Source organism: Jaminaea rosea (genome assembly GCF_003144245.1).
Source record: "Jaminaea rosea strain MCA 5214 unplaced genomic scaffold BDZ90scaffold_16, whole genome shotgun sequence".
Taxonomy (NCBI): domain Eukaryota; kingdom Fungi; phylum Basidiomycota; class Exobasidiomycetes; order Microstromatales; genus Jaminaea; species Jaminaea rosea.
In genome coordinates this window covers 53675-80319 of record NW_020289990.1, presented here as the reverse complement: position 1 = coordinate 80319, position 26645 = coordinate 53675, and the positions used below count along the sequence as shown (strand labels likewise).

The 26645-nt window shown below is 60.3% G+C and overlaps 12 protein-coding genes across 12 annotated transcripts; 7 read left to right on the top strand and 5 right to left on the bottom strand.

Moving 5' to 3' along the window:
• The first annotated feature begins 686 nt into the window (after positions 1 to 686).
• Positions 687 to 2355, top strand: BDZ90DRAFT_76839 (hypothetical protein). Its single transcript, XM_025509858.1, has one exon. The coding sequence runs from the start codon at positions 823 to 825 to the stop codon at positions 2029 to 2031; it is 1209 nt and encodes a 402-aa protein (XP_025359698.1). The 5' UTR covers positions 687 to 822; the 3' UTR covers positions 2032 to 2355.
• Positions 2356 to 4351, top strand: BDZ90DRAFT_76840 (WD40 repeat-like protein). Its single transcript, XM_025509859.1, has 2 exons — positions 2356 to 2946; positions 3015 to 4351. Exons 1-2 carry the CDS (start codon positions 2680 to 2682, stop codon positions 4296 to 4298), a joined length of 1551 nt encoding a protein of 516 aa, XP_025359697.1. The 5' UTR covers positions 2356 to 2679; the 3' UTR covers positions 4299 to 4351.
• BDZ90DRAFT_281688 (hypothetical protein) lies at positions 4349 to 6242 on the bottom strand (the record flags this gene model as incomplete). The annotated part of the gene is made up of 2 exons (XM_025509392.1): positions 5942 to 6242; positions 4349 to 5878 (listed from the first exon to the last, which is right to left on the bottom strand). Exons 1-2 carry the CDS (start codon positions 6215 to 6217, stop codon positions 4349 to 4351), a joined length of 1806 nt encoding a protein of 601 aa, XP_025359696.1. The 5' UTR covers positions 6218 to 6242.
• A 148-nt stretch (positions 6243 to 6390) lies between these two features.
• On the top strand, positions 6391 to 7177 carry BDZ90DRAFT_223659 (hypothetical protein; the record flags this gene model as incomplete). Its single annotated transcript, XM_025504584.1, has 2 exons — positions 6391 to 6823; positions 6897 to 7177. 2 exons carry the CDS (start codon positions 6391 to 6393, stop codon positions 7175 to 7177), a joined length of 714 nt encoding a protein of 237 aa, XP_025359695.1.
• Positions 7178 to 7400: 223 nt separating this feature from the next.
• Positions 7401 to 11180, top strand: BDZ90DRAFT_76855 (leucyl-tRNA synthetase). The gene is made up of 3 exons (XM_025509860.1): positions 7401 to 7614; positions 7699 to 8898; positions 8981 to 11180. The coding sequence occupies exons 2-3, from the start codon at positions 7861 to 7863 to the stop codon at positions 11117 to 11119; spliced, it is 3177 nt and encodes a 1058-aa protein (XP_025359694.1). The 5' UTR covers positions 7401 to 7614; positions 7699 to 7860; the 3' UTR covers positions 11120 to 11180.
• Positions 11181 to 11238: 58 nt separating this feature from the next.
• Positions 11239 to 15771, bottom strand: BDZ90DRAFT_275975 (hypothetical protein; the record flags this gene model as incomplete). The annotated part of the gene is made up of 9 exons (XM_025508910.1): positions 11239 to 11511; positions 11693 to 11757; positions 11852 to 12002; positions 12109 to 12208; positions 12283 to 12341; positions 12402 to 12487; positions 12549 to 12640; positions 12708 to 13066; positions 13131 to 15771. The coding sequence occupies 9 exons, from the start codon at positions 15769 to 15771 to the stop codon at positions 11339 to 11341; spliced, it is 3726 nt and encodes a 1241-aa protein (XP_025359693.1). The 3' UTR covers positions 11239 to 11338.
• Positions 15772 to 15973: 202 nt separating this feature from the next.
• Positions 15974 to 17322, top strand: BDZ90DRAFT_234299 (hypothetical protein). Its single transcript, XM_025506963.1, has one exon. The coding sequence runs from the start codon at positions 16100 to 16102 to the stop codon at positions 16910 to 16912; it is 813 nt and encodes a 270-aa protein (XP_025359692.1). The 5' UTR covers positions 15974 to 16099; the 3' UTR covers positions 16913 to 17322.
• Positions 17323 to 17782: 460 nt separating this feature from the next.
• Positions 17783 to 19027, bottom strand: BDZ90DRAFT_262533 (hypothetical protein; the record flags this gene model as incomplete). The annotated part of the gene is made up of 1 exon (XM_025508497.1): positions 17783 to 19027. The coding sequence occupies one exon, from the start codon at positions 19025 to 19027 to the stop codon at positions 17783 to 17785; it is 1245 nt and encodes a 414-aa protein (XP_025359691.1).
• A 199-nt stretch (positions 19028 to 19226) lies between these two features.
• Positions 19227 to 20831, top strand: BDZ90DRAFT_234298 (P-loop containing nucleoside triphosphate hydrolase protein). The gene is made up of 2 exons (XM_025506962.1): positions 19227 to 20235; positions 20301 to 20831. Exons 1-2 carry the CDS (start codon positions 19609 to 19611, stop codon positions 20541 to 20543), a joined length of 870 nt encoding a protein of 289 aa, XP_025359690.1. The 5' UTR covers positions 19227 to 19608; the 3' UTR covers positions 20544 to 20831.
• On the bottom strand, positions 20526 to 21733 carry BDZ90DRAFT_255753 (replication protein A, subunit RPA32). Its single transcript, XM_025507863.1, has 5 exons — positions 21725 to 21733; positions 21549 to 21655; positions 21072 to 21467; positions 20797 to 20999; positions 20526 to 20705 (listed from the first exon to the last, which is right to left on the bottom strand). The coding sequence occupies exons 1-5, from the start codon at positions 21726 to 21728 to the stop codon at positions 20630 to 20632; spliced, it is 786 nt and encodes a 261-aa protein (XP_025359689.1). The 5' UTR covers positions 21729 to 21733; the 3' UTR covers positions 20526 to 20629.
• Positions 21734 to 22195: 462 nt separating this feature from the next.
• BDZ90DRAFT_228478 (hypothetical protein) lies at positions 22196 to 24446 on the top strand (the record flags this gene model as incomplete). Its single annotated transcript, XM_025504814.1, has 3 exons — positions 22196 to 22319; positions 22405 to 22544; positions 22623 to 24446. 3 exons carry the CDS (start codon positions 22196 to 22198, stop codon positions 24444 to 24446), a joined length of 2088 nt encoding a protein of 695 aa, XP_025359688.1.
• Positions 24277 to 26636, bottom strand: BDZ90DRAFT_234294 (hypothetical protein). Its single transcript, XM_025506961.1, has one exon. It carries the CDS (start codon positions 26313 to 26315, stop codon positions 24714 to 24716), a length of 1602 nt encoding a protein of 533 aa, XP_025359687.1. The 5' UTR covers positions 26316 to 26636; the 3' UTR covers positions 24277 to 24713.
• Between the last annotated feature and the right edge of the window lie 9 nt (positions 26637 to 26645).

Below are 26645 nucleotides of genomic sequence, written 5' to 3'. Positions count from 1 at the left end.
CAAAGGGAATGAAAGGATGGGAGAGAAGAGCTGACAATTGTTGCTTGCCCGCCCGCCTCATATTTGACGACCGGGCTGACCCTCACGTCGAAGGCCGGTCGGCCAAGTGTGGAGTATCGGTGTCCCGAAAGTGCACTGGCCAGCTGCCTGCGCCCGTCCGTGTGCTCACTCTCACGCAGCCATCCCCGCATGAATCCGTCACGGCCGCTCCGCCGAAAACCGCATCTCACGTGGCGGTCGAAGCTACCCACGCCTGCCCCGCTTGCCAGGGGATGGATGGCGATTGAGGCGAGCGAGGGCAATGGCCACGACCTCATCAAGCGCCATCCCAAGTCATGAGGAGGGCGAAGGCAACGATTCTCATCGTCGGCAGGCGGCTGGAAATGAGGGCCTCGCCCTAGACTGTCTCACGAACCCTTGGAAGCCGTCGCGGCTCGCCCGCTCTCAGCTCAACTCCCGATTTTTTTGCACCCTCTGTCTGCCTCTTGAGGCGACACGGCGCGACATATCACCGCGAGGGGAAAGCGGTTCGCTGGGTCAGCACGGCTAGCAAGTGATGCTTGCGACGACGAGGGTCGCACGAAGCGGACAGCAGCGCTGCGACGACGACGACGACGACGACGATTGAGCCTCGACGATGATCCGTCCTTTCTTCCCCACCCATACACTCCTCCGGAAGGTTGCCGTTGCCTGCTTAGAAGCCGCCGTCGACCCCACGATCATCATCGTCTTTGCTGCCTTGCCTGCTTGCTCCACCTCGTCCTGCTCCCCGCTGCTCCTCACACTGCTCCAATATCTGCTCTGCCCCCTTCTCTGCTCATCATGCTCATTCACACCACACCACGCAAGGCAGGAGCTGCTGCTCTTGCCCCTGCTACCACCACGCTCAGTCCTCCCAATTCTCGGCCGACCACGCCTCGTCCTCCCTCGGGCTCAGCGACGCCCAAGGCATCCAGGTCGAATCGCATCTCTGCACGCTCGATCACGGCGGAGCATCCCTCTCTCAAGCCATCGCTGCATCTCGTCACATCACCCACGCAGCTTCCCCTCTCGCCGCCACCATCAGCCACCTCCTCTCCCACCAAGTCGCGCAGCCTCTCTACGCCCAAGTCGCTGCCCTCCCTCAGCGGCAGCAGAAGACCATCCATCGATACCGCCGCCACTCCGACGCCCGGCAATGCGACACCACGTCGTCCCTCGGTCGAGTTCGCCGCCTCCTTCCCTCCCGCACGTCATCGACGTCGCCCCTCCTCGTCATGGGGATGCGCCCATGCTCACGAATTCGACGAGGCGCTGGCCAAGCATGACGAGCGAGTGAAGGAAGGTCGCGCTACTATGGCGGGAAGACAACAATGGGCGGACACAGTCTTCGTCAAGCTCGCAGAGAGGGCTGCCAGTCCCAGCTTCAGTGACTTTGGACGCAAGCGCGAACGAAGCTCAAGCATGGTCGGCCACCAGAAGGGATCACACTCTATATCTACCACCTCGTCCTCCCTGCCTTCCCCGCGCAGCACACGTCGTCGTACAGCTTCTTCTGCCGGGCACTCAACTCCATCGCCTACCACGCCTATCGTGCCCAAGCTACCGAGTTGGGTAAAGCGTGATGCAGGAAGCAGAGGATCACTGCATGGCAGCGGCGCGAGCGGCGCCAGCTCCACCAGCAACCGTACCTCACACGACGTCCCGCCCACGACGAAAGCAGCGGAGAGGCCGACGCTGAGACATCAACCCCACTCGTTTGATGTGAATCTGACGCCCAAGGCTAAGCCCACCAGCCAGCAGCGCGTACCTCTACCTACTCCACCGCCAATGCTACTGTCTGCACCACCCGCAGCAGCTTCAATGCCCAACACTGAGCCTCTGGGCAAGTCATCGAGCAGCAATGTACCAAACATGCTGCGTCGCTTTCGCAGGGTATCCAGCACGGAGCGCGGAAGAAGGAGCGAGGTGGATGTCCAGCCGACAGTAAAGAGTCCAATGTTGCCCGAGATGCCTTTACGCTCTGCGCCCGCCGTGTCTTCGTCGTCGTGAGTGTGGCGCGTACACTCTGTCACTCTCTTTCACCGTCACATTTTCGATCACGTCTGTCATTCGTCTTCCCTTCATACCATCACTCTTGATGCAAGTCCTTTTGCTCATTCACAATCTGTGCCATCACCATCATCATTCATCATCATCATCATCCGCTCGTCCGCTCATCGTACTGATTTCCCCTCACGCCCACTATGTACGCGTTGTTATGCAGCCCCGCGACACCTCCAGAGCCTCCTCTACCTGCGCATGGCCCCCCTTGCTACCTCTTCTCCCCGAAAGGGCGTACAGGAGCATCGAAGTCCACCTCGTTGTCCACGCCCAACTCACCAGCACTCCAAGCCCACCGCATCGTACGGTCTCGCTCATCCACTTCGTCTCCCACTCCCACTCCCGCTCCGCCCCTGCCGCCGCCTCTTCTTCCTCCTCCGCCGCCGCCCCGCCACAAGACGGGTCACGCCCACGCCAAGTCCGAGTGTTGGACTCGCGCTTCTTCTTATTCCTCCTCTCCTCGATCCTCCTCTTCCTTCCACTTCCTGCCAAGCCTTCCAATTTTCCAGCCTATCCCGCAAGAGTGGTCACGCTGTCACATCAAGCATAGACGACAGGAGTCTGTGCAGTTGAATTGAAGAGGCTCAGTCAGTCAGGATGCAATCCGCTCACGCCTCGCAGCTGTTTCAGACCTCGTCGTCCCTCGCGACAGGGAAGCGCAGAGCTGCCAAGGCTAGCGGGAGCGCAGCGAAGAGAGGTCGACCTATCTATCTAGGCAGAAGACAGAAGGATGCTGAAGATCTCAAGCTAGGTGGAGCAGGCAGTGATGCGGGGAGGGAAAAGGTACTGGATGCCCTTGTTGACGGGGGTGGGAGGGTCTGGACTGCGGAGAGTGGGGGGGTGGTGAGGGGTACGGATCTGCAAGTGAGTGAGGGCGAAGTCGAGGAGCCTCAGAACCAAGCTGACAACACCACGTTCCTCTGCACTACCAGACCGGTCGCACCACTCACCTCCTCCTCGCGCACAAGGCGCCTGTATGCTCTCTGGCCCTCATCAGCCCAACGCTCCTCGCAAGCGCAGGATGGGACAAGGTAATTCATTTCTGGCCAATCTCCCCCACGCCTTCCACCTCGAATGGCAATACCTCCACCTCAGCACCGCATCGCCCGCAACCCCTGTACACGATCTCAAACGCCTCCGAAGACTTCATCAAAGCCCTGCACTACCTCCCCTCCCAGCAAGTCCTCCTCAGCGGAGGAGCAGATCGCTCCGTCCGTGCCTGGCGCCTCGCAGGTCTCGAATCAGCACTTCAAACTCGTAGCGCCGGTACTCTCTCTGGGTCGCACACGCGCGGCATTACTTCGATTACATCTCTGGCCCGCATAGAGGGACAGCAAGGCGTTGGAGGGAACGAGGTGGTATACACGGCCGATTCGATGGGTCGGATACTGGAGGTGCAGCTCGACTGTAGTGGAGACGATCGAGTGCGATTCGAGGTACTGCGCGAGCTCAGAGGCCCAGAGACGAGCGTTGCGCAACTTGTTGGTTGCTGGGGACCGCTCCATGAGGACGAGGACGAGGACGACGAAGAGAATGCAGCTGGAGCAGGCCCATCACGGCGTCCTGCGTACATCTGGGCGGCTAGCAACGATAAGACAGCGCAGCGCTTCGATGTCGTTGCCCCTGTTGCCAAGGCAGGCGCGACGAAGGGAGCTCCCCAGCCAAGGCACGAGCGCTCCTCCAACACGGGCGCTCTCCTCGGCCGACTCCCACCACTGGCGCCTAGTGTCATCCTCTCGCATCCAGACTACGTCAAGACTGTCTTGCCCCTGCCTCAGGACGCTGCAGCAGGGCGCGCAGACGTCGTAGTGACGGGAAGTGCGGATGAGGATCTTCGCGTCTGGCGACTCGCAGGCAATGAAGTTGGGGCAGAGCAGCAGCTGGTGAGACGGCAGAGGGGACACTGGCATGAGGTCGAGAAGGTGTTACTCTGGCACGGCATCGTTGATGAGGATGAGGGTGAGGAGGGGAAGGAAGCCTCTTCGGCCTCCGTCGCATCGTGGTGGGTAATCTCCGCCGGACTCGACGGGTCCATTCGACGCTGGAGGCTGGACGAGCTGCTCGTCGCTGGCGGGGAGGAGGAAGAGGACGAGGACAAGGTAGAAGAGGAAGTGAGCAAGCAGGCCAATGGCTCAGAGAGCAAGAGCCCCGCTGGGGGCGGGATGACGGCTGAAGAGGAGGCCGAATTGGCCGAGCTGATGAGCGATGAGGAGTAGCAGCGAGGAGACTATGCAGTTGATTAATCTATAGAGCCACGCGTCACCGTCTACAACTTCATCGCGCCTCCCTCGCGCTGCCTATTTCTCAACACGCAAAAGTCCCTATACACCAGCTCGGCGCCAACAACGTTTCTCACCGCCCGAGGCATCCAAAGAGTCCTCGCAATCGTGGTCGCCGCTCCTCCCTTTGCCTCCCTTGAAGCCGCTGCGTCCAGCATGGGCAAGCACGCCACCCTCTCCCAATTCTCCTCCTCGAGGACGTACCGTCGCTCCGCCTGCCCTGCACCACCATCGGAGTCGACTAGGAAGTCGCATCCCTTGTCCGCGTCCACGTATGCGGTGGGGTCTTCCTGGTTGAGGTCGTTGAATCCCCCCTGGATTGCTCGCGTGCTCGAGGCTAAGCGGGAGAGGCTGACACCCCCCTTGGAGAAAGCGGGGACGTACGGCTCGGGCAGCATACCGTCGAACTCGCTCTTGACCCACCTTACGTCGCCCCACTTCACATGTTCCGAGTCAGACGGGATGAAGAAGGAAGTGGGGAATCGATACCACTCCTTGCCGTAGCACACAGTCAGGGGCGCAGTGCTGAGAGCGGGTAGGGCATCGAGCTTGGCGTGAGGAAGGATGGAGATTGGAGCCGTGTAGTTCTCCACGAGAGCTGCTCCCCTTAGCAAGCCGAAGAGAGCGGAGCCTGCCAGCAGTGCCGTTGCCATCAGCGGGGCAAGGCGGGCCATGAGGTTGCGGGCAGCCTGGGGCAGGATCCTCGGCGGAGAAGCGGCAAGAGTGAGGATCGAGTCCAGCGACACAGCGGCATTGAGTGCGAGACAGGTGTACGCGGGGAACATGAAGCGTTCCTCCTTGTGCGGTTGAGTGCTCAGCAGGCCCAGCCAGAGGTAGAGGGGCGCTGTCCTTATCAAAAGTGACAAGCGGGTCTGTTGCTGGGGTTGCGCCGTCTTTCCCTGTCTTTTTGAAGGGGCGACGAGGACAGCAGGCGCGGCTGTTAGGCTGAGCGCCAGCACGACGGGCCCAGCATTGAGGCCCAGGTTGGCCAGGTAGAACCACCATGGTTCGACGCCGTAGAGCTCGGGCCCGGCGCCGGAGAGGACATTGTAGGCGACAATGTTGAGCGGGACAAGAACGGGCCGACCGTATAGGTAGGAATCGATGATGAAGATTGGCACGGCGATGAGGGCCGAGAGTAGGACGGAGCGGAGGAAGGCAAGGAAGTGACGACTGAGCAAGACCCGCTCGATGACCCATGGGAGGGAAAGGAGGAGAGAGAAGGGCCAGCCAAGCAGGGCGCCCAGCGCGAAGCTGGCTGTAGTGACCAGTATGGTCTCTCTGCGCGGTCGCGGGTTCAGTAATGAGGCTAGAGCGTACGTGGTTGTGTAGAGGGTGAAAGTCGAGGGCAGAAAGGCAACGCTCGCGCTCCAGAGGCCGGCACTCGTTGATAGAATGGCGAGAAGGAGCCAGGAGCATCGCGATGAGATGTTCCGTGAGACAGAGCTGATCAGTCGGGCTTCAAGAGCTGCCGAGAGAAGAGCAAGAGAGTAGCGCACCGCGTAGAAGATGCCCAGCTGCGCTCGAGGGATCGTATCGATTAGCTACCGTCCTATCCCCGCGCGTCCGTATAAGCTCACTTTCGATACCCCGGCCCATTTCAGCGGGCCTGCCACAAAGCCATGCAACAGGATATACGCCCAAGATCTGATTGCAAATGGAGGGCTATACTCCCACGTCTCCAAGCCATTGCCGTACAGGACGAGGTGTAGGGCCTCCCAGTAATTGAAGGTCTCGTCACAGTCGGAGATGATGGAATAGGCTGCTCCACTGAGTCGGACCAGGGAGAGAAGAATGAAGCAGAGAAATGTTGGTGGGCCGTGTGATGATGAGAATGTGTGTGATGCCTTCGCCATCTTAGGCTAGTAGGGTAGGGAAAGGAGAGAAGAAGTCGAGCTCTCGAGCACTCGGACTGCAAGCCCTGACTTCCGATCCAATTGCCGGCGGCCCGTGCATCCATTTTCCCCGACTTTGCCGTGAGCACACCATCGTGCTCCTTTCTTCCTCACGCTCAACAACAACGCCCAGCATGGTTCACGCAGATTCCGCCCTCCTCCCTTCGGGCCTCAAGAGCAAGAGCGACTTCTATACCCACCTGCAGACACAGCTGAGCTCTCTGCTGAGTGGACAGCGCTCCTGGGTCACAAACCTGAGCAACGCCTCTTCCATCCTCTACCATTCGTTGAACGCTTGGCGAGGCGCAAAGCATGATGGCGACGTAACGGGGGGTAAGCAGTTAAATTGGGCTGGCTTCTATCTTCTGTCAGGCCTCTTGCCAGAGGCGGGAAGACAGGAATTGTTGACCATCAAGAAGAAGAAGGTCCCCACACTGGTCCTGGGCCCGTTCCACGGTATGCCAGCTTGTCAGGCCATCCCGTCCATCCCGGGCAAGGGGGTGTGCGCAGACGGCAGCTCACTGATACCACCAAGAGCGATTCGTGTTGACGATTGCGACGCATACCGTGAGTTGAGCGCGAAGAATACAAGCAGCGTAACGCATGCAGTGTTTGACCAAATATTTCGCGCGCTGCCCAGCCGGCCACATAGCCTGCGACTCGCTCTCGCGCTCAGAGCTCGTCATCCCGCTTGTGGTACCGCTCTCCAAGCTCTCACATCGCGAACTCGTCCAGCGCGCTCGTCAGCAGCCCGACTCAGAGGATGAAGCCGTGACAGCTTGGTCGGGTCGTGGGGACGGGGATGAAATCATTGTGGGGCTGCTGGATATAGACTGTGTAGATGAGAGGGGTTTCGATGATGAGGATCAAAAGGGTTTGGAGGAGTGTGTGAGGATCATTCAAGAGAGCTGTGATTGGTAGCGGCGAGGGAGGTGGTAACACGGGCAGGGCGTCACGTGACGGGCCGGCCTTCCGCCCAGAGTCAAGAGTCCATAATCCAAAGCCAGTTCCGTCAAGGCGCCGACGCAGGCAGCCGCCGCCGCCTCTGTCCATGTCGACTCGAGTCAAGGTTCAGCTCCGAGTCCTTCGCAATTGACACTTCTTTAATCTCGTCCTCCATCGCAACGGCGAATTCCTTCACAACGACGCTGCGTCTATTTGGAACGACGCTTCGCCCTCATCGCTACCTCTTCTCTGCAGTACCGCGCCTCTTGCATACGACGCCAACGCCGCTGATCACGCCGACGATGGCTCCTAAGGAGGCTTCCGGCGCAAAGGGAGGAGCAGCTACCAGTGCTGCGCCTCCTGCCAAGGCTGATGGGCCTGAGCCTGGTAGTGGAACGATCCAGCTCGAGAACGTGAGCGAGCATAGGGGTGCACGTATCAACGTCCAAAGGGGTTGCTGACCCTCACCTCCCTCTCCTCGCTCCTCGCACCCACAGACCTCGAAGCGTGACTACTTGACTGACCTCGAGAAGCAGTACCAGGCCTATTGGAAGGAGGCGAGTCAGAGAAGGAGACGGAGCTACATGTTACAGCAGCTGACATTGCTGTGACGACCGCTCGCGCCCCACCAGTCCCGCTTCTTTGAAGTCGACTCGCCCATGCAATCCGGCGTCGAAGGCCTCGAGGACATGAGCCCCGAGGAGATCCGCGCCAAGTACCCCAAATGGTTCGGTACCTTCCCCTACGCCTACATGAACGGCTCTCTCCATCTCGGTCACGCCTTTTCCCTCTCCAAGGTCGAATTTGCTGTAGGCTACGAGCGCATGAAGGGGCGTCGCGCCCTGTTCCCATGGGCCTTCCACTGTACCGGAATGCCCATCAAGGCCGCCTCGGACAAGCTCGTCAACGAGATCAGCAAGTTTGGCGCAGACTTCTCTGGCTATCGCGACGAGGAGGAGGACATCGGAGACGCTCCTCAGCCTCCGACGTCGTCTGTTACGCAGAGCAACGCCCCCAAGCTCGAGAAGGGCAAGCTCGCCGCCAAGTCCGGCGGGCTCAAGTACCAGTTCCAGATCCTCGAGAACATGGGCGTGGAGCGCAGCGAGATCCACAAGTTCGCAGACCCCGTCTACTGGCTGCGTTATTTCCCACCCATCGCCAAGGCGGACACGGCCTCGATGGGCGCCCGTCTCGACTGGCGTCGCGCTTTCCTCACCACGGACGTCAACCCTTACTACGATTCTTTCGTGCGCTGGCAAATGAACCTGTTGCGCAGCCAGCAGAAGATTGCTTTCGGTGAGCGATACACCATTTACTCGCCCAAGGACGGTCAACCCTGCATGGACCACGATCGATCGAGCGGCGAGGCACTCGGACCGCAGGAGTATACGGCGCTCAAGATGGAGGTCTCGCAGTGGGGAGAGCGAGCTGCAGAGGTTGCTAAGCAGCTGCCCGAGGGCTCGCGCACCTACTTTGTCGCTGCTACGCTCCGTCCTGAGACGATGTATGGCCAGACGAACTGCTTCGTCGGGCCCGCAATTGAGTACGGCCTTTTCCAGATCAACGAGAAGGATGTGTACCTTTGCACAGATAGGGCAGCGAGGAATATGGCTTTCCAGGGGGTCACGAAGGAGCGTGGAGTTATCAAGAAGCTGGCGTCAGTCAAGGGCGAGGCCTTGCTTGGCACGAAGATCAAGGTGCGTTGCGGCCTGGCGGAGGCATGAGGGCGGATCACGATGGCTGACCAACACCTGGCCCACTCCCTCCGCCCACCCCCAGGCGCCCTTTGGCATCCACCCCGAAGTCTACCTCCTCCCCATGCAGACCGTTCTCGCCACCAAGGGTACCGGCGTCGTCACATCCGTGCCCTCCGACTCGCCCGACGACTACATAAACCTCATGGAGCTCCGCAAGAAGGCAGCCTACTACAAGATCGACGAATCGTGGGTGCAGTACGACCCCATCCCCGTCATCGAAACGCCCACATACGGCGGCATGACGGCGGAAGCCCTTGTCAAGAAGCTCAAGATCCAATCACCCAAGGACGCTCTCCTCCTCGCCGAGGCCAAGGACCAAGCGTACAAGGAGGGCTTTTACTCGGGCACAATGCTCGTCGGCGACTTCAAGGGCCAGACTGTCCAAGAGGCAAAGCCCAAGGTGCGCGACCAGATGATTGCCGCGGGTCTCGCATTCCCCTACGCCGAGCCGGAAGGTCTGATCATCTCGCGTTCCAGCGACGAGTGCGTCGTGGCGCTGTGCGATCAGTGGTACCTCGACTACGGAGAGACGAGCTGGAAGGAAAAGGCGGCCAAGCTCCTCGCGCAGATGAACACCTTCCAGCCTGAGACGCGCAATGCGTTTGAGCAGGTGCTTGGGTGGCTCCACCAATGGGCCTGCGCTCGTTCCTACGGTCTTGGGTCGAAGCTGCCTTGGGACCCACAATACCTTGTTGAATCTCTCTCGGACTCGACCATCTACATGAGCTACTACACTGTTGCGCACCTGCTGCAGGGCGGCGTAGAAGACGGCAGCGTTGTTGGCCCGCTCGGCGTCAAGGCTGAGGACCTCACAGACGAAGCGTGGTCCTACATCTTCAACGACGCCGCGCCTCCCGCTTCATGCAATGTGCCCCTCGAGAAGCTCAACATCTTGCGCCGCGAGTTCCGCTACTTCTATCCCTTCGACTTGCGCTCCTCGGGCAAGGACCTGATTCCCAACCACTTGACATTCTGCATCTACAACCACGCAGCACTTTTCCCAGAGGAGCACTGGCCGCGTGCCATGCGCATCAATGGGCACCTGATGCTCAACGGCAAGAAGATGTCGAAGTCCACTGGAAACTCGCTCACTATGCGTCAGTCGGTCGAAAAGTTCGGTGCAGATGCCACGCGTCTCTCCCTTGCTGATGCGGGCGACTCGATCGAGGACGCCAACTTCGAGGAGAAGACGGCGAATGCCAACATCTTGCGCCTGCACACGCTCTTGCTCTGGTGCGAGGAGGTCCTCTCAGAGGCTGAGGTGGGCAAGCTCCGCACGGGCGCCAAGACTTCCTTCTGGGACAAGGTCTTTGAGAACGACATCAACTCGTACATCTTCGAGGTGGAGAAGCTGTACGAGAAGGCGTGGTACAAGGACGTGTGCAAGTTTGGCTTCTACGAGCTGCAGTCTGCTCGTGACCTTTACCGTGATGCTACCGCGGCTGAAGGCGGCATGCACATCGACCTCGTCAAGCTGTGGATTCGCACGCAAGCACTCCTCATCGCGCCCATTGCCCCGCACTTTGCTGAGCATCTCTACCGCAAGGTTCTCGGCGAGAGTGGCTCCGTCCAGACGGCCTCGTTCCCCAAGCCCTCCGCGGCCGGAGTGGACAAGGCCGTCAGCGACGCGGCAGGCTATGTCAAGGAGATGGTCAAGACGATCCGTGACGCGGAGCTTGCCCTTGTCAAGCGTAAGAGCAAGGGCAAGGCCGTCAGCCTCAAGTACGACGAGCGAGCCCGCAAGGCCGTGCGCATCTTCATCGCCAGATCCTTCCCGGCCATCCAAGACGCCTGCATTGCGGCCATGCGCTCCAACTACGATGCCGCCACCAACTCGGTGGACGACGCCGCCGTGCGTGCTGCATTGACCGAGCAAGGCCTGCTGAGGGACAAGCGAGCCATGCCCTTCGTTATGGCCTTTAAGAAGCGTCTTGCCGAGTTTGGCGCAAAGAGCTTTGAGAGGGCTCTCCCCTTCGATGAGCGCGAGACTGTCAAGGCGGCAGAGGGTTACTTGAAGAGGACCTTGGGCTTTGAAGAGGTGATTTTGGAGGATGTAGATGAGAAGAGGGAGGACATTGAAAAGATGGACCCGCAGGATAAGAAGAATGTAGAGATTGCCGAGCCGGGTAGCCCGGGTTTCGTGTTCTACAATATTCAGTAGAGCGGGCGGCGCGGGAGGCTTGAAATGACGATCAGCGTGCGCGTAGAGAGAGTTGTGAGTGAGTGTGACATTCCACGCACGATTAGGGGACGATGGTCACGTATCATTAGATTAGAGGTCAAGGGAAGAGTAGGGGGAAACAAGCGACATTATCGGATCAAGGGAGGAGAGACTAGTGTCCGCAGCCTAGGGAGTTCATGACGAGGTCTCTCGCCGCACCTACGACCCAGGAACGTCCTTCTGGGCAATATGGCCCCCGAGACCGTAAATTCCTGGCTGCTGGACGCAGTTGAACGTCTTGCCAGGTTTGTGAGCGGGAGGAGCCTCGCCGTCGTGCTGGAACCACTGCTTGCCATTGTAGATGCCGGGGAATTTGCTTCGCTCGCCTTGGCCTGTGAGTGGGCGATGATGCGGGATAGAAGAATGTGGGTGATGGGGATGATGAGCGATTGGAGAGCAAGAGGCAGCCAAAGAGAAGGGAAGGGAGCGGAAGGGGGCGAAGAAGCACCATCAGCAGTGCCCCGTACACGATGCATCCCAACGCGGCTACGCCTGGGGTCTGAGCAAACTTACAGTGCTCGAAATGGCCTGATTCGTATACGCCTGGGTCGTTCCATTGACTCCCCTGTTCGTCGTATCTTCGCCGTTCAAGATGGGTAGAGAGCATCAGGATAGAGCACGTCAGTTCGCGGCATCGGCTCCCTTCGCAGCGCCTCCCTGACGCCCACTCACATGTGAGGGCAGTTGCGCATATCCCCGCGACGCGAGCAGATACGCATGGACATCTCGTTGTACCCGAGGAACATGTGCCAGTGGATGGAGCGCTCGTAGTGTCCCTTGAAGGCGTTTGTGAAGACTTTGCCACCGCGGGGGTTGCCGACGTCTGTGAGCGCGCGCGATACGGTAGGATGGGGTCAGCAAGCGAAGTCGAGCGCGTCCATGAGGTCGCGCAGCGAAGTTGAGCACGCTCCTGGGGTCGCTGAGCTCACTATCTGCGCCTGCATTGTCCAGCTCTCCTCCGTCATCGTGGGCTTTCAGTTTGATCTTGGTAAAGTCTCCTACTGCGGTGAGTTGGAGATACTCGTCGCCCTGTCGGGAGGCGGAGAAGGTCAGAAGAAGTCGCACCGCTGCTCGCGCGCGGAGCGGCGTCGAAGAGTACTCACGACCTTGATGAATTGCAAGCCCTTGACAGTACCAGGTGGGATGATACGGGTGCCGAAGCCTAAGACAAGAGCAGGGAGTTCAGCGCTCATCCTGTGATGCAGTCCATGCGCTCACTCACCCTTCTTGGTGCAGTATGCCACCGTGTCAGCCTCAGCATTGCCCACGGTGTTGACGGTAGCAGGGGCGAAGATGCACCAAGTGTTGCTGCGAAGGAGGTCCAGGAGGTCAGCACGAGTCGCCTCGCTCGTCGTCTTCGCCCACTCACATATCATTGACGTAGGCGTTCTGGCAGAGCGAGTCGGGGCTCGAATCGCCCCATCGCTTGCGGCAGTCATTGAAGCCCGTCTGGCCGGGGGCCTGTCAATGAAAAAAGAGTGAAGATTAGCAAGCTAGCTGTATACGCAGCATCGCATCGCGTGCTCACCGTCTTGGCAGGCAGATTGTTGGGCGTAGGGTACTGTGCCGCCCAGCCAGTCGAAGCGAGGCTGAGCAGCAGTGCAGTCGTAGTGACGAAAAAGCGCATCGCGAACAGAGGGGTGGTATCAAAGATGAGGATGGAGGATTGGATTGAGAAGCAAGAAGCCAGCAGCGAGTCACACAGCCCACGAGTGATCAATGTTGCTTGATCGTCGGCGCAACTGCCGTATCCAACTCCAACAGACGGCCCGTCACGGATGCCGCTTGCCGTTTTAACGCCGCAAACGCGTCGTTGTGCCTGGAAGCCAACGAGTGTACGGCCCGCTTCCTCCTCTTCCTCGCTCAGGACGCGATCCCCACCCGCACCTCCGTCAACAGAACATTCCGCGGCCATTCAACTCGCCAATCTCGTCGCGTCATCATACCATACCCCTGACCCTGCGGTCCTCATCTCCCTCGAGCGCAAGCCGCACCTCGTCCTCCCGCAATGATGTCGAAAGCAGTACGCGACCCTGCCCTGCCGCCTTGCCCGGTCCTGTTGCGCTGCCCACGAGAATGACGAGGCCGAGGGACACGAGTTGGTTGAGAGCGAGAAGTGCTACGGATGAGGAAGCGGTGTTGTTGTTGGAGAGGGAACCAACGTCGTGCAGCCGACAGAGGGCGCGATGATGGTTGCTCAGATCGGCGAGGGAGATCTCTGCTAGGCCAGTCTTGCGCAACAATGCCAGCAGCGATACCAGCAGTACCTTTCCATGCAGCGAGAGGGAGCGAGAGATGTGGCTCGGCCGCGAAGACTTGACCATGCCGTCCAGTACTGCTCGCACGTCTGCGATTGTGACGCGTGAGCCCTCCGTCGAGGACACGGACTCGAGTGAGCGACGACAGACGTCCAACATGCGTCGAGCATCGCCTGATACGTTGCTGATGCGCTTCGCCGCGTACGTGATCGCTTCGTTGGCGAAAAGGGGCTCGCATCCTGCCGTGGCTGCGGTAAGGAGTGCGTGCTGTTCTGCACTCTCCTGCTCATTCTCCATCTCCCCTAACACGTCTTCCTCATCGTCACGCCTGGGCTCAGGAGCTCTCAATCTCGACCTGACAATTTCCCCCAACTCCTTATCGGCATACGGCATGAAGGTGATACGCGTCATACCTAGCCTGCTGGCCACTTTCGCGGACATGGTCCTCTCCGGCAGGTCCATCGTGTTGGCGACCGCAATGACGATTAGCCTCGAGTTGCGGGCAGACGGCCAGTTGAAGAGGTTGTACATAACATCCTGCCTCGAGGTGAGGAGCTGGTCAAGTTCGTCCATGAGGACAATGGTCGCTGCCCTTCCTGGTCCCAAACCTGCGCTGCTAGATGTAGCGGCGTAGTGGCGCGACAGCAAGCCCAGCGCTGCTTTCGGGCTTCGTCGCCCCCCACCCCCGCTAGCGCCTACCACGCTCCACAACATCGAATACGCCTCGCCCGCGTCCGCCACCCGCATTCCGTTGATCTCGAGGAAGTCGAAGGGATTCACCTGCCCAACCTCGGCCCGACGCTGCAGCTGCGAAATGACGCCGCGCACAGTTGCCGTCTTGCCCGTTCCTGGCACGCCGGAGATGTAGATGCACGACCCGATGCCCGTATCGAGCGAGTCCTCTAGGAGGCAGAGCAGGTCCTCGGCTTGCTTTGTGCGGCAAGGCAGGCGTGAAGGCGTGGTGGAAACGTGCAGGAGGCGCAGAGCTCGTTCCGTTGGTGTCATAAAATTGAGGGAGGCGACAGAGGCGAATCCGTAGGGTAGGGAGGAGATTGGATCGGGCAGCAATGCGCCAGAGGAAGTGGCCTGGTTGCGGTCTTGTAGCTGCTCGCGAGCTGAACGACGTAGGTCGACTTGACGGCGGGCGCGAGGTGCGGGTGCCCGATAGCTCGTTGGTGCGCGTTTGCGCTTGCGTGCGGTCCAGCCTTCGTCGTCGTCTTCGTAGTCGGACGTGGCTGCGGTTGAAGCGTCATCCTCATCCTCGCTCTCGCTCTCGTCGCTGTCCTCTGACCCGCTGCTGTGGAAGTCGCCATCATCGCTGCGTCCCCCATCCCCGTCCTCGTCACTTGAGCTGCTCTCCTCCGACTCGCTCAAACTAGCTCGCCGGACCTTCTTCACAGGTGCCTGCTTCTTGAGCGGTTTGACCGTCACCTTTCGTCCTCCAGTGGTTGTGGTGATGCCCAGCCTCTTCTTCTCCGCATCCGCCCACTCAGTCAATGCTCTTCCCTTGAAATCGCTCTCCTTGACAGGCACGTCCCATCCTCTTCCCTCTTTTCCCTTCTCGTAGATGGCGGAGTAGTCGACGTGCCAGAAGAGCTCCTTCATCGGGTCTACGGCCTTGTTGCAGAAGAGGTGGCGAGGTACCACCTTCCCCTGATGTAGAAGGGCTCGGGTGTCCACGCGCGCTGCCTCGTTGGCCGCTTCGACATTTGGATGGATGTGCGCTCGGCCCAGGATCTCGGTAACAGTGAAGCCGTCGCTCTCCAGCAGACTTGGTCCAAGCTGAAAGTCATCCTCGAAGGGCAGCTCGGCGGCCGCAAGACTGCGATTCGACTTGCGAGAAGAGGGCATCAAGCGTGGGAGGCGATGCGTGTAGTAGATCTCCACCTTGTCCCAGAGGCCTCGCATGCGAGTCTTTGTGGGGCCAGAGAGGAGCTCTGGCCAGTAGAAGAAGCGAATCTTGCACCAGAGGGGGACAAAGTCCTCTTCGTCGTCTCCGTCCTCTTCTTCGTCCTCCTCCTGCTGTGCGCCGGGGATGGTCCAGATCTGGGTGATGAGGCCGACGACGGGGAGGGGCGTGGTGTGCTTGACCATTACCACGTCACCTACGTGGAAGGTCTCGCCTTCTGCCTCGTTCTCATCGTCATGGTGGTCAGAAGGGCCCGCAGCCTTGAGCTGCGATTTGGCTTCTTGAATTCGGCGACGTCGAAAGCCAGGCCAGAAGAGACGGGGCTGTGTTGCCTGCTCGGTGGGCTGGCCGGTGGGCTGATAGCGATGTGCTGGGAGGTGTGTAGCGTGAGATGGGCCTGCTCGATGCTTGCGAGCTCGAGGCATGGTTGCTGGTGGGGGCGGTGATGCGGGGACGAGAGGACGACGCAGTGAGAAGTTGTGTCTCTCTGCTCGTCCGACCCTTTGCTGCTGCCCGGCCCTCGAGACGCTCGTCGCGTCGCGGCTCGCGCAAGCCAAATAGGCGCGTCGAGCTCTGCTGAAGTGCCCTCGCCCGCCTCGGGCGTTCGGCGCCAAATCGAGCCCCCTGCTCTGTGGGACACTCAGCATCCATCCTCGCCATCTTGCCTTGCCATTACGACCCAACCATCACTCAGCACTACTTTGTCACGACGATCATCGCCGCTCGACTCAATAAACGCCTCGCACGAACATCATGACCAACCCAAATCCGACGAAACGTCCCTTCAACCCAACGCTCTCAGCAGCAGAGGCCTTCCCTCCTCCCTCGACCTTTTCCTCCTACTCGACCGGCTCACCCAATACGACCTTTAGCCGTACCGACTCGCGCTTGTCATGCCAAATGGCCAGCCGCCCCTCCTCCGATGTGCTCGCGGGCTTGCAGAGCGTGGGAATGCGGGCACGCATGGCGGTAGAGAGGGGGTATGATGGGTCGAATGGGGGTAGGGCAGGTACACCGCCCAGTGGTGCGGCCGTCCTTCCACCTCGAGCGACGTGGGGCAGGACACAATCCATGCCTACGTGGGGAATGGCACAGCAGCAACAAGGCGCGAGGGAGCTGCAGCCTTTCGGCGAGGGGAATGCCTGGCCCAGCGCCGTCGAGTATGCCACTATCCGCCATCAGAATCGCAGCGACGATCTCATGGAGGAGGATGGCGCGAGTGTGGCCGCCTCCTCTTCCTCATCGCTCAAACGCACCGCGGACGATGTACTGGGCGATGCCTTTGGCGATGAAGAGGGCGACTTTGTCGACGAGGAGCAGGAGAATGTCGACCTCGCTGCTGGACCGGGAAGCATGGCTCCCCCTCCAGCGCCGAGGAGGACGATCGCGCCCACTCCGGCAAGACTGGCACCGCGAGCCAATCCATTCGCTCAGGGGGCCAGCACTACGCACACCATGCCTGCCAATCTGGCTACGGCGGAATACCTGCGAGCAGGGGCTGATGGAGCCAACGAGCCGTGGGCCTCGATGCGCTTCGACGACTTTGCCAAGAAGGAGGACTTCTAGGCCAGACCAGCTTGCGTAGTGTGCGCAAGATGGACGATGGACGACACTGCACTTTGTCCCTTCGCTTCCTTGATCAAGAGGCCCACCAAGCCGACCGCAGCCAACCAGCATCGCGGCTGCTCTTTCCAATCTCGAGCCCTACGCGCCACGGCGCCTACCCACCAGCATTTTCTCCTCCAACTCCCCATCATACCTCCTTGGGAGCCCAGCAAGGGCAGCCTGAACACCGTAGAGAGGCCTGTCCGTGCTCTCTCACACCACACGACCCATTGGCTTCGCCCTCGTTTCTGACCCTCAAAGCGCATCGTGCTCTCACCTGCTCCATCTCGTCTCGCCTCGTCTACAGCATCATTTGTGCTCCTCATCTTCCCATATCACGTCGCCAATAGTATGCTCATTTTCAGCTGTGATCATTGCCGTCCATCTCCCTGTCGCTCGCTTGAACAAGGTCCCCTTCGCTCGCAGATCGGGCAACGCGCGAACATTTCATGTCTTCGTTCATTCATTTCGCGTTTCTCGTTAGAGGGCTATGGACAGTTTTGATGAAGCGATTGTGCGTGAGGGGAGGGGGTCCATGTACGGAACGTGTGACGAGGAGCAGCAGGGAAGGGAAGAGGAAGGGATAACGCGGCGTGGAGCATGAATAGCTAGAGATACAGATGCGGGACTTGAAAGGTGGGGGATTGGACCGATGAGGGAAGAAGGAGGAAATGGGGGAGGGGGGTTCATGTTGGTGAGGAGCTGCTCGGGGGGAGGAGAGCGAAGAGCAGAAACAGTGTCGGCGAGGAGGGAGAAGGGAGGAGAAGCGAAATAGGCCCGAATGTTGAGCAGCCCGCCGGCCGAGAAGAACGTCTTGCTCGCCGCGTTGCCTCAGGCTTGGCCAGCAGAGGCCGTCGTCAAGGAGCCAGTCCTCTGCTCAGAAGTTGTGGGCGTTTCGATCTCTTGTTCGCCAGACTCGTTCTCCTGGTGTTGGGCCTGCGGTGAACCGCGCTGCTCTTCATACCCAGGCGGCGCCCCCACTGCCCCCGAAATAGGAAATGCGACCCTCTCCTCCATCTCGTATCTGGGCGACTCGGCATATCCCTCGCCCGCACCCGCACCGGGCGTCTCCCTCCCTGGCGTAGGCGTCCCGCTACCTCCACCAAGGCCGTAGCGTCCGAGGCTCTCAACCGAAGAGAGGAAGCGCCTCTGTTCTGCCGTCCATGGCGAGCCACCGCCAGGCGTGGTGGAGCCGTTGGCTGAGGCGGCGCGACGATGCCAGATGGGGAGGTAGGAGCGCAGTAGGCTGTTTGAGCTTGTGCGCGAGTAGTTGCGTGGTCGGACTGGGCGAGTAGGCGCCTGACTGCTGCTGGCGGTACTCATCATGGTCGCTGAGCTGTCGTTGCGCGGGCGCGTCAAAGGAGATGCAGCAGAGGTGGTCATCGAGTCGTCGTTGTCGCCTGACGTAGCGGGTGTAGAGGCAGCCGCCTGCGGTACCTGCAGCATGGTCGATCTCTGCCCCTCCCCCTCGACATCTGTACCCAAGCTCACTGACTCAAGCACCATGGTGCTTCCCGAGAGATCCCCAGCGGTCTCCGCTTCGGCCTCGGCCCTCCCGAAACCACTCTTGCAAAGCACCAGCTCATCAGCGCCCAGCTCGACATTATAAGCAGGAACGGTCATGACTGAACGCCCGCTGTCCGTCCTTCTCGGTGGACGGGGCCTGTCACTCCTGCGTCCCGACGGGGTAGGAAGGCTCGTCTCCCCTCTCAGTCGGTCTCGCATGGAAAGATGAGAGAACTCATGCTCGACGGAGAAGGTTTCGATGAGCCCTCGCCAGATGCGAGTGCGAAGTGGGGGCACAGCGTCCCCGTTGCGAGTCGTACGACGTCCGCGGAATGTGGTGAAACCTCCTCCTGGCCTGTCTCTCATCTCCTGCTGGGCGCCATCCTCGAGTGACGTCTCGCGTTGCAGGCGATGTCTTCTTGCCTTGCTGCGTCTCGCTAGAAGGATTACTGCGAGGATCAGTCCGATGAAGGCGATTGTCGCTGGCACTACGACGGCTACGACGGGAAAGTGCCCGTTCCCTTGAGCGGAGGAGGCAGTGTTCGATGAGAATGCGGTGTGCGGAGCCATGCTAGGCGAGAGCGTCGGTATTGATGTTGTCGATTCTGGGTCGAGAAAGGAAAAGCGGTTGAACGTTGCGCGGCTGAACGTTTCGTTTGCGTTACAAAGGGCTGCTGCTGCGAGCGACTCTAGCCAGCAGAGGGTCGACTGACTACCGGAGCCAATTTCAAGGGTCTGGAAAAGGGTGAAGGGTGGCCACACAGCCGCCGTGATAAGGAGGAGGTCTCGGTGTGTGGATGAAAAGGAAGGAAAAGGGACGAGCGAAAGGGAGCAATTTCCTCTCCTCCCTAATCAAGCGCAGCGCTTGCAAAGCCATCGCCTCACTTTAGAGCTCTCTGGTGGCGGGGCACCGGCAGCAGCAGCACCGCACTTGGCTGCCCTCTGCGTCCGTCTCCGTCCCAGGTCCGCCTTGCTTGCCTTCACGCATAAGCACAGGCACAGGCGGGGAGACGCCCTCGCTTCACACCCCGACTTGTGGACGGCACGACTAAGGGCGGGAAGGGCGAGGTGAAAGCTTCTTGGAGAGCAACACCAGCGTACGACCAGCATCACCAACACGTACGAACCGGCTGCTGTCATTGGCAAGGATCATGGCCGCCTCATCGAGTCGTACCCTCCTTCGACCTCGCGTCCTCTTGGTAGGCATAGGCGGCCCAACCTGCTCAGGCAAGACGACCCTTGCAAAGCATCTCGTCTCTCTCCTCACTCCTCCCAGCCCGTCCTCTCCCTCTTCCTCTTCCTCTTCCTCCTCACCCTCTCCTCCACTGCGCACCTTCATCATCCATCAAGACGACTTCTGCCCGCCCGAATCAAAGCTTGTCTGGAACGAACGAGTAGGAAGCGCAGATTGGGACGATCCAGACACGAGCGTAGACTGGCCGCGATTGCGTCACGCTGTCAAGCATGTGAGGGAACATGGAGAGCTGCCAAAGGGGCACAGCAGTCATGACGCTCTCAATGTTCAGAGGGAGACGACTGTGGCGAATGAGATCAGGGTCAGGTACCAGCAGAGGCTCAAAGATGTGGCTGCGAAGATTGCGCAGGGTGGTGAGGGAGGGCTCGTCGTCGCTTTCCTCGACGGCTTTCTGCTCTACCACGACGATGAGGTTAGGCAGCAGATGGATGTGCGACTCTTCTTGAGAATCGGCAGAGATCTGCTCAGGGAGCGAAGGGAGGCTAGAGGGGGGTATGTGACTGCAGAGGGGGAGACGTGGAAGGTGAGTTCGAGCACCAGGACGCTAGCGGAGAGAGGGGCGTCGCTGACTCGTGCTCTCACGCATAGGACCCACCACTCTACTTCGACGAGATTCTCTGGCCATCACATCTCAAAGCTCACGCTCGGCTTTTCCAAGGTGGAGACGTAGAGAGTGGTCAGACGACGGAGGAGGCGCGGGACATCCACATCGTAGAGGCGCAAGAGCCGCCAGGCAAGGGAGAGCCAACCAGCATGGACGACGTAGTAGCGGAGGGCTGCGAGGTATTGCTTGCAGCGCTAGAGAAGATGGCTGCGAGAGAAGCGGCGTGACTGGGGCACTTTGCCAGATGCACCACAATAGACGCCTTCACACGCACGCGCACGCCTCGTCGTCAGGATATCGCATCGCATTCTCATCAGGGCAGCAAGACGTGCTCGTCGTCGACGCTGTGGTACAGGAAGCCGTTGTTGACCATCTCGTCGATTTCCTTGCTGCGGGTGGGCGTGGACAGGAGGGACATTGAGGAGCAATCGTAGGTCAGCCACGATCTTTTCTTGTCTCTATCCGCCCATTGCCACTCACGTGATGGTCGCAAGGGGCATCGAGGGCAGCTTTCCATGCACCTCCTTGGCTGTAATGCCCTCTGAGTCCGGCCCAGCCAGCATAGAGATGGCCTGGGCTATCTTCCTCTGCACGGGGCTTGTGATGGCCGAGAAGTCTGCGCCGTTGGCTCCTGCTCCTGAGTCCATGATGTTGTCCTGCTGTTGGGCAGGTGCGGATGGATTCTACCAGCGACGAAGTGGGTCAGCATGCATGTGAGGGTTGCCATGAATCCGTCTCGCACGCCGCGCACTCACCCCCAACTGCAAGTGCACCCAGACAGCCTCCAACTTGTGGAAGAGCACCTCGTTATAATCCGGCACCACCCTCATATGCCCACTACTGATGCTCTTCTTTCCCTGGAAACTCTTGATAGTCCCCAACACCCTCACGTACTGGTTGACCTGAATCTCGCTCGCCTTGCCTGTATCATCCGAGTTGCTATCCAACCACTGTCGCACGTCGATTGTTCCCGTACCATCCTCGACGTTGAAGGAGACGTTGGTCGCGTTGCGCGAGATGTTGCGGACGACGGCGACAAAGGTGAGTTGGCCCACGTCGACGTTGTCGATTTTGAAGTCGGCGTCTGCGTGGGATTGAGAGGCGGAGCGGATCTGCGCGATGGTGACTGGTCGGAGGGTGTTGCGAGTGGACTGGCGGCGCGGCGTAGAGCATCGTGAGGCGGGTATCAGCTGACGCTCTGCCCATTCGTCTTGTGTCAGGGCTCAACCCACCGCCTTGCCACTTGGGCTGTCCCCCTGGCTACCAGCCATAAAGCCTCCCCCACCTCCTGCGCCACCTCCGGTCGCATAATTCTGGCCGTACGGGTTGTCTCCAAAGCCTAGCGCGAAGGGAGAGAGAGGGGCAATCAGCTTCTGCGTGACTGTACCGAGCTTGCGATTGCACCCACTCATATCTGTCTGTCCCTTGGAGATGATGATAGTGGTGGTGGTGGTGGTGTTGGATCGAAGGCGCAGCAGGTGCGAAGTCGTTTGACCTCGAGGCCAGTCCGCCATCCGTCCTCCGCTCGCCGCCCACTTTGGCTCTGGCCGGGGTCGCGACGCGTCTTGGCTTGGCTTGGCTGGAGGCCCAGTCCGCCTGCCCGCCTGCCCGCCTGGGAATCGATTCGCGCCCGTGCCGCGAGCCCTTGCCCATTTTGGTGCGTCTCGCATCCTCACCTCATCACCATTACCACCACCCATTACTCGCGCAGCTTTCCTTCTCGCGCTCCATCCTTTGCTCAATCCTGCCTTCCTAACTTATCAGCTCCGAGACTACATACTCGCCTACCCACATCACCTAGAGCAAAAAGCCACACCACCTCGCGCACGCGCACGCATTGCGCTCCCCTTCCTACCTCCCACTCCTACACGCGCCTACGATGTTCTACTCGGACGTCATCCTGTCCAAGCGCGGGCCACTAGGCAAGGTCTGGCTGGCAGCTCACTTTGAGCGAAAGCTCAACAAGACGGCTTTCCTGCAGACGAGTATTCAGAATAGTGTTTGTGAGTAGCCATCGCAACGACGAGGTGCTGCGATGGATCAGGCGCGTATCTGACGTGACCCTGGCTCACCCTCACGCGCTCGCAGCTGCCATTGTCGAGCCTAGAGCCGGACCTCTCGCACTGCGGCTCAGTGGACAGCTTCTCCTCGGAGTGGTACGCATTTACTCGCGCAAAGCAAAGTATCTCCTCGACGACTGTACAGATGCGCTCCTCAAGATCAAGATGGTGAGTCTTGACCCACGCGTGCCTGTTTCACCTTACTGAGACCCAACGTCCCCGCCCCACCCCTTGCGCACGCAACAGGCCTTCCGAGCGGGAGCGGTCGACATGACTTCAGACCAAGCGACCGTCTCCGCCAATCAAATCACCCTTCCCTCAGCACAGACCGACATCAACATCCTCCTTCCCGACGCCGGGCTGGAGAATTGGGATGCTGAACTGCTACGTCGCTCCTCGACTGCTGCGCGCACCCCATCCAAGTCGCGCGGTCGTACCAGCGCTACACCGGGGAGCAGTGGTGGGCGAGGTGGTGGCCATCTGGCTAGGCAAGCGGACATCACCCTTCCCCAGGCAAGGTACGACGACTTCATCGATGACTCGGGAAGCCTGGACCTCCTGTCCAGCGGCATGGGCATTGGGACTGGTGACTTTGATCCGGATGGTGGGCTCGACTTGGGTCTCGACCTCGGTGGGGACACGGCGCCTGCTCCGACGGGCGGTCGTCGCGACTCGCAGGGACGTCTCCTCGATGCAAACGGGGACGTGGTGCGAGAGGACACGAGCGACCTCTCTTCGATCGGCGTAGGGCGTGATGCCGCAGGGGAGCGCGAACAAAGCTTGGGCTCCCTCTTTGGTCGTCTGGGCGAGGACGACGCTGGTGCTGGTATGGACTTTGGCGGCGGGCATGAGCCTTCCCTCGACCTTGGTTTGGGCCTCGACGATGCAGCCATGCCCCCTCCCGCAGATGCCTCCCTCTCTTTCGACGAAATGACTCCCCGTACAAAGGAGCAGGTCACAGCAGCGGCGGAGCGTCGTGCTGCGGATGCGGCAGCAAAGGCGGCAAAGGAAGGGCGTAAGCAGCTCATCGACCGCGTGACCGAGCTGGACGAAGGAGCTTCACAGGGTACAGGCACGCAAGGGAGCGCATTGGGCAAGCGTAATGTAGACGGCATCGTCCTGGCGGCGGACGAGGCACAACAGCAGTACCTCCCTCGCTCGCGAGCCTACGCTGGCCTGCTGGACATGTACAATGACCCCTCGACCCTTTTTTCGGGCGGCAAGGATGCGCATGCCCTCAACTTGCTCGCTGGCTCAGACTTGGGACTCGCTCCAGAGCTCTCCAGCCTCTTTGTCGTTGACCTCGAGTCACACCGCGCAGCGAAGCGTGCGAGGCGTCTGAGAGAGATGGCGGAGGATGATCCGAGCATGGAGGTGGGTCGACGTGCTCCTACAGCAGAGGAGGAGGGACGGTTCGGCTTCGGCGCCGAAGGGGAGGACACGACGTTGGGCGGGCTCGGTGGAGAGGGGGCGGGCTTCGATATGCCAATGATGGACGATGCGCCATTCGGTCTCGACGTGACTGGGGATGAGGCCTCGGGCTTGCGCAGGTCGGAGCGTCAGAAGGCCCAACCTGCTACTGGCGCAGATGAGACCCTGACTGGACGACCGGCAGACGTCACTGCCGTGGGTGACCTCCCTCCACTGAGCCGCTTGGGTACACCATCCAACCTCGACGACCTAGATGCGGCGGACAGTCTGACCCCTACGTCCAGCAAACTCCTCGCAGCCTTCGAGGCCCGTCCGGCCGACGCTGAGGCTCAGACTCCCCTCGCTGCCGCAGCAGCCGCAGAGGAGGCCTCGTCGACTCGTGCAGCGACGGCGCAAGGATGGAGCAAGAATACGGTTCGCGCTCAACGCGTCATTCGCTCGCAGCTGGAACGCAGCGCTGAGGGCAGGGAGAGGGCCACGTTGAGTGTCGATGAGGTGAGCAAAAATGCTAGTCGAAGAGCAGCGGCGGGTTTCTTCTTTGAGCTGCTCGTCTTGGGGACGAAGGACCAGGTGGTATTGGAACAGGACGAGGCGTATGGCGATGTGAGGGTCAGAGGGAAGGAGGGGTTGTGGGCGTAAAGAGGGCGCCGCGTGTTCCTCATCTGTACTCTACATCTCTACCGCTTTCTGATGCTACACTATCTATGATTGATCGCTCGTGTACATGCGTGTGATGCTATGCTACCGCGCTGCCTGGGCCGCAGCGACGATGTCCGCCCCTTGCCGCCACGAAATCAAAGGCGCCGAACGCTTCGTCCGTCTCTACGAGGAGGTGGCGGGTGTAATGCTGGCGGAGACGGAGACGATGAGATGATGGATGTCAGGGACGTCCCTTGCTGAGTGTGCTCACGCCTTGACCACCAGCAATACCTCTGGCCATCTCCCCTCAGAAGCGTCCCATCGCTTCAGCGTGACGCCGTTGGCGCTACTGCTCACCTCATCATCATCGATTGCCACGCCGAGATCGCGTTGCACCTCCCAGACGCGATTACGGAACCCAACCTGCCGCAACGCTCTCATCCTCCCCGCCAGTCGCGCCACGTCTCCCTCGTCTAAGTCGAAGGGGGCGCCTGCTCTTGCGAGGATGTGTAAGGTGCGCAAGCTCGACGTCAACGGTGCGAGAAGGGCGCTGAGTCCGCTTTCTCGTCCAGCAGTCGAGCTTGAGCTTGAGCCGGAGCCGTCCGGTTGACTTGAGGGGGCAGGCGCAACGCTCTCCAGCTGTACGACGAGCTCCCGTAGCCACGTGCATGCCTGTGCGATTAGACGCAGCGACTCGGTCGATGCGACTATCCCGTGGATGCGGAGGAGGGTTAGGCCTGGCCGTGAAGTGGTGAGGGAGCGAATGAAGGAGAGCGGTAGCTTGGGAGCCAGAGAGGCGGATGACGGTGCTAAAGATGCATTGCCTCCATCGACTGGCTGATCTCCGGCCGTCTCATCGACGTCGTCGAAATCGTCATTCTCCCCACCGCCAGCCCCCTTGAGCCCTCCTGGCGCGTAGAGCGTGAACTCCTTCAGTTCGTCCAGCCCGTCGACTAGCCCGGCGAGATGCTGATAGAAGGTGGTATGAGCGCAAAGCGCCGGGCGTGGCAGGGTGAGAGTGAGGGTCGTGAGACTGTGTCGCAGAGTTGGCGCGAGCTTGGGGAAGATGTCAGGGTGCAAGGCTGCGCATCCTTCGATCGCCAACACCTTGAGTCGCTCGGTGGCTCCCACGAGTGTCCGCAAGCTAGGCCCATCGAGTCTTTTGCACCCCACGAGGACTAAGCGCTCGAGCCTGTCAAGGTGGGGCGCGAGGAGTTGCGCGTGTACGGGTAGGAAGACGCTGCTATGCTGACAGAGGAGCAAGAGAGAGGAGAGCGGACGACGTGATGCTATCTCCACGATGCAACGCATGGCCAGAGCGTCGGGGAGGATGATGGATAAGCTGCTGAGCTGTGGAAATGGGAAAGATCCGTCACCACCTGGCACACCTTGCCACAGCATTGGCGCCGTGGCACTCCAATCTCGCGTGCTCCCCATCAATTCCAAGTGGCGCAGCTTGCCCTTGTTCCTCACAATATCCGGCAACAAACGGTCGTTGAGGGAGCCAGTTCTGGTCCAGCAAAGCTCCCTCAGCTCGCTCATTTCCCGCAGTGAACACGCTACGCTATCTTCGAGATCCTCTAGCTCCTCCGCCCTCAAACCGAGCGGGTAGACGCGCAACTCCAGCACCTTTACGAGCCGGCACAGCTCGGGGTGATTGCGCAGCACGGAGAAGACGAGGCGGACGCGATGCGAGTCTCGCAACCATATTCTGCGCCAGAGGTGAGGGAGGGTCCAGGAACGCCAGGAGCGGGAGACGAGGCAGAAGGTTGCGAGGGTGGATACCGAGGACCACGAGGAGAGGGTGTCGAGGATGAGGGGGAGCAATTCGAGGGGGAGAGAGGCGGCCTTGCCGGCGGGAGAAGACATGCTGCGCCGAGTCCCTTCCTCCGCAGCTGCGAGTCAATCGGGCGTCGAGGTCGTCGTCGTCGTCCTCGAGGTGTCGATCATACTCTCTTGATCGTAGCTTTTTCTTGCTCGCCTTGTGGAGAAGTCGACAAGCTCTCTCTCTCTTGTTTCCCTCGCCGCGATGGCCGCCAGTCCGCCCTGTCTCTCACTCTCCATTGGCTGGATCGACCGACGCCGATTTCACGCACCGCTGCGCTGCTTGTCGCCTTTTTCTCCCCGCACTCTCTCTCGCCTGCACCTCCGCCCTTCTGCAGGACCCACACATCGCCGCTGATTGCCCAATGCGATCCG

Bases quoted from the DNA above. Each gene is read 5' to 3' on its own strand.
- BDZ90DRAFT_234294 (XM_025506961.1), bottom strand. From the start codon at position 26,315: ATGTCTTCTCCCGCCGGCAAGGCCGCCTCTCTCCCCCTCGAATTGCTC.
- BDZ90DRAFT_76855 (XM_025509860.1), top strand. From the start codon at position 7,861: ATGCAATCCGGCGTCGAAGGCCTCGAGGACATGAGCCCCGAGGAGATC. The intron at 8,899-8,980 runs GTGCGTTGCGGC...GCCCACCCCCAG, and splicing joins TGCTTGGCACGAAGATCAAG to GCGCCCTTTGGCATCCACCC.
- BDZ90DRAFT_234298 (XM_025506962.1), top strand. From the start codon at position 19,609: ATGGCCGCCTCATCGAGTCGTACCCTCCTTCGACCTCGCGTCCTCTTG. The intron at 20,236-20,300 runs GTGAGTTCGAGC...TCTCACGCATAG, and splicing joins CAGAGGGGGAGACGTGGAAG to GACCCACCACTCTACTTCGA.
- BDZ90DRAFT_255753 (XM_025507863.1), bottom strand. The intron at 21,468-21,548 runs GTGGGTTGAGCC...CCGCGCCGCCAG, and splicing joins ACAGCCCAAGTGGCAAGGCG to TCCACTCGCAACACCCTCCG. The intron at 20,706-20,796 runs GTGAGTGGCAAT...GCCCACCCGCAG, and splicing joins ATGCCCCTTGCGACCATCAC to CAAGGAAATCGACGAGATGG.
- BDZ90DRAFT_76839 (XM_025509858.1), top strand. From the start codon at position 823: ATGCTCATTCACACCACACCACGCAAGGCAGGAGCTGCTGCTCTTGCC.
- BDZ90DRAFT_76840 (XM_025509859.1), top strand. From the start codon at position 2,680: ATGCAATCCGCTCACGCCTCGCAGCTGTTTCAGACCTCGTCGTCCCTC. The intron at 2,947-3,014 runs GTGAGTGAGGGC...CTGCACTACCAG, and splicing joins TGAGGGGTACGGATCTGCAA to ACCGGTCGCACCACTCACCT.
- BDZ90DRAFT_234299 (XM_025506963.1), top strand. From the start codon at position 16,100: ATGACCAACCCAAATCCGACGAAACGTCCCTTCAACCCAACGCTCTCA.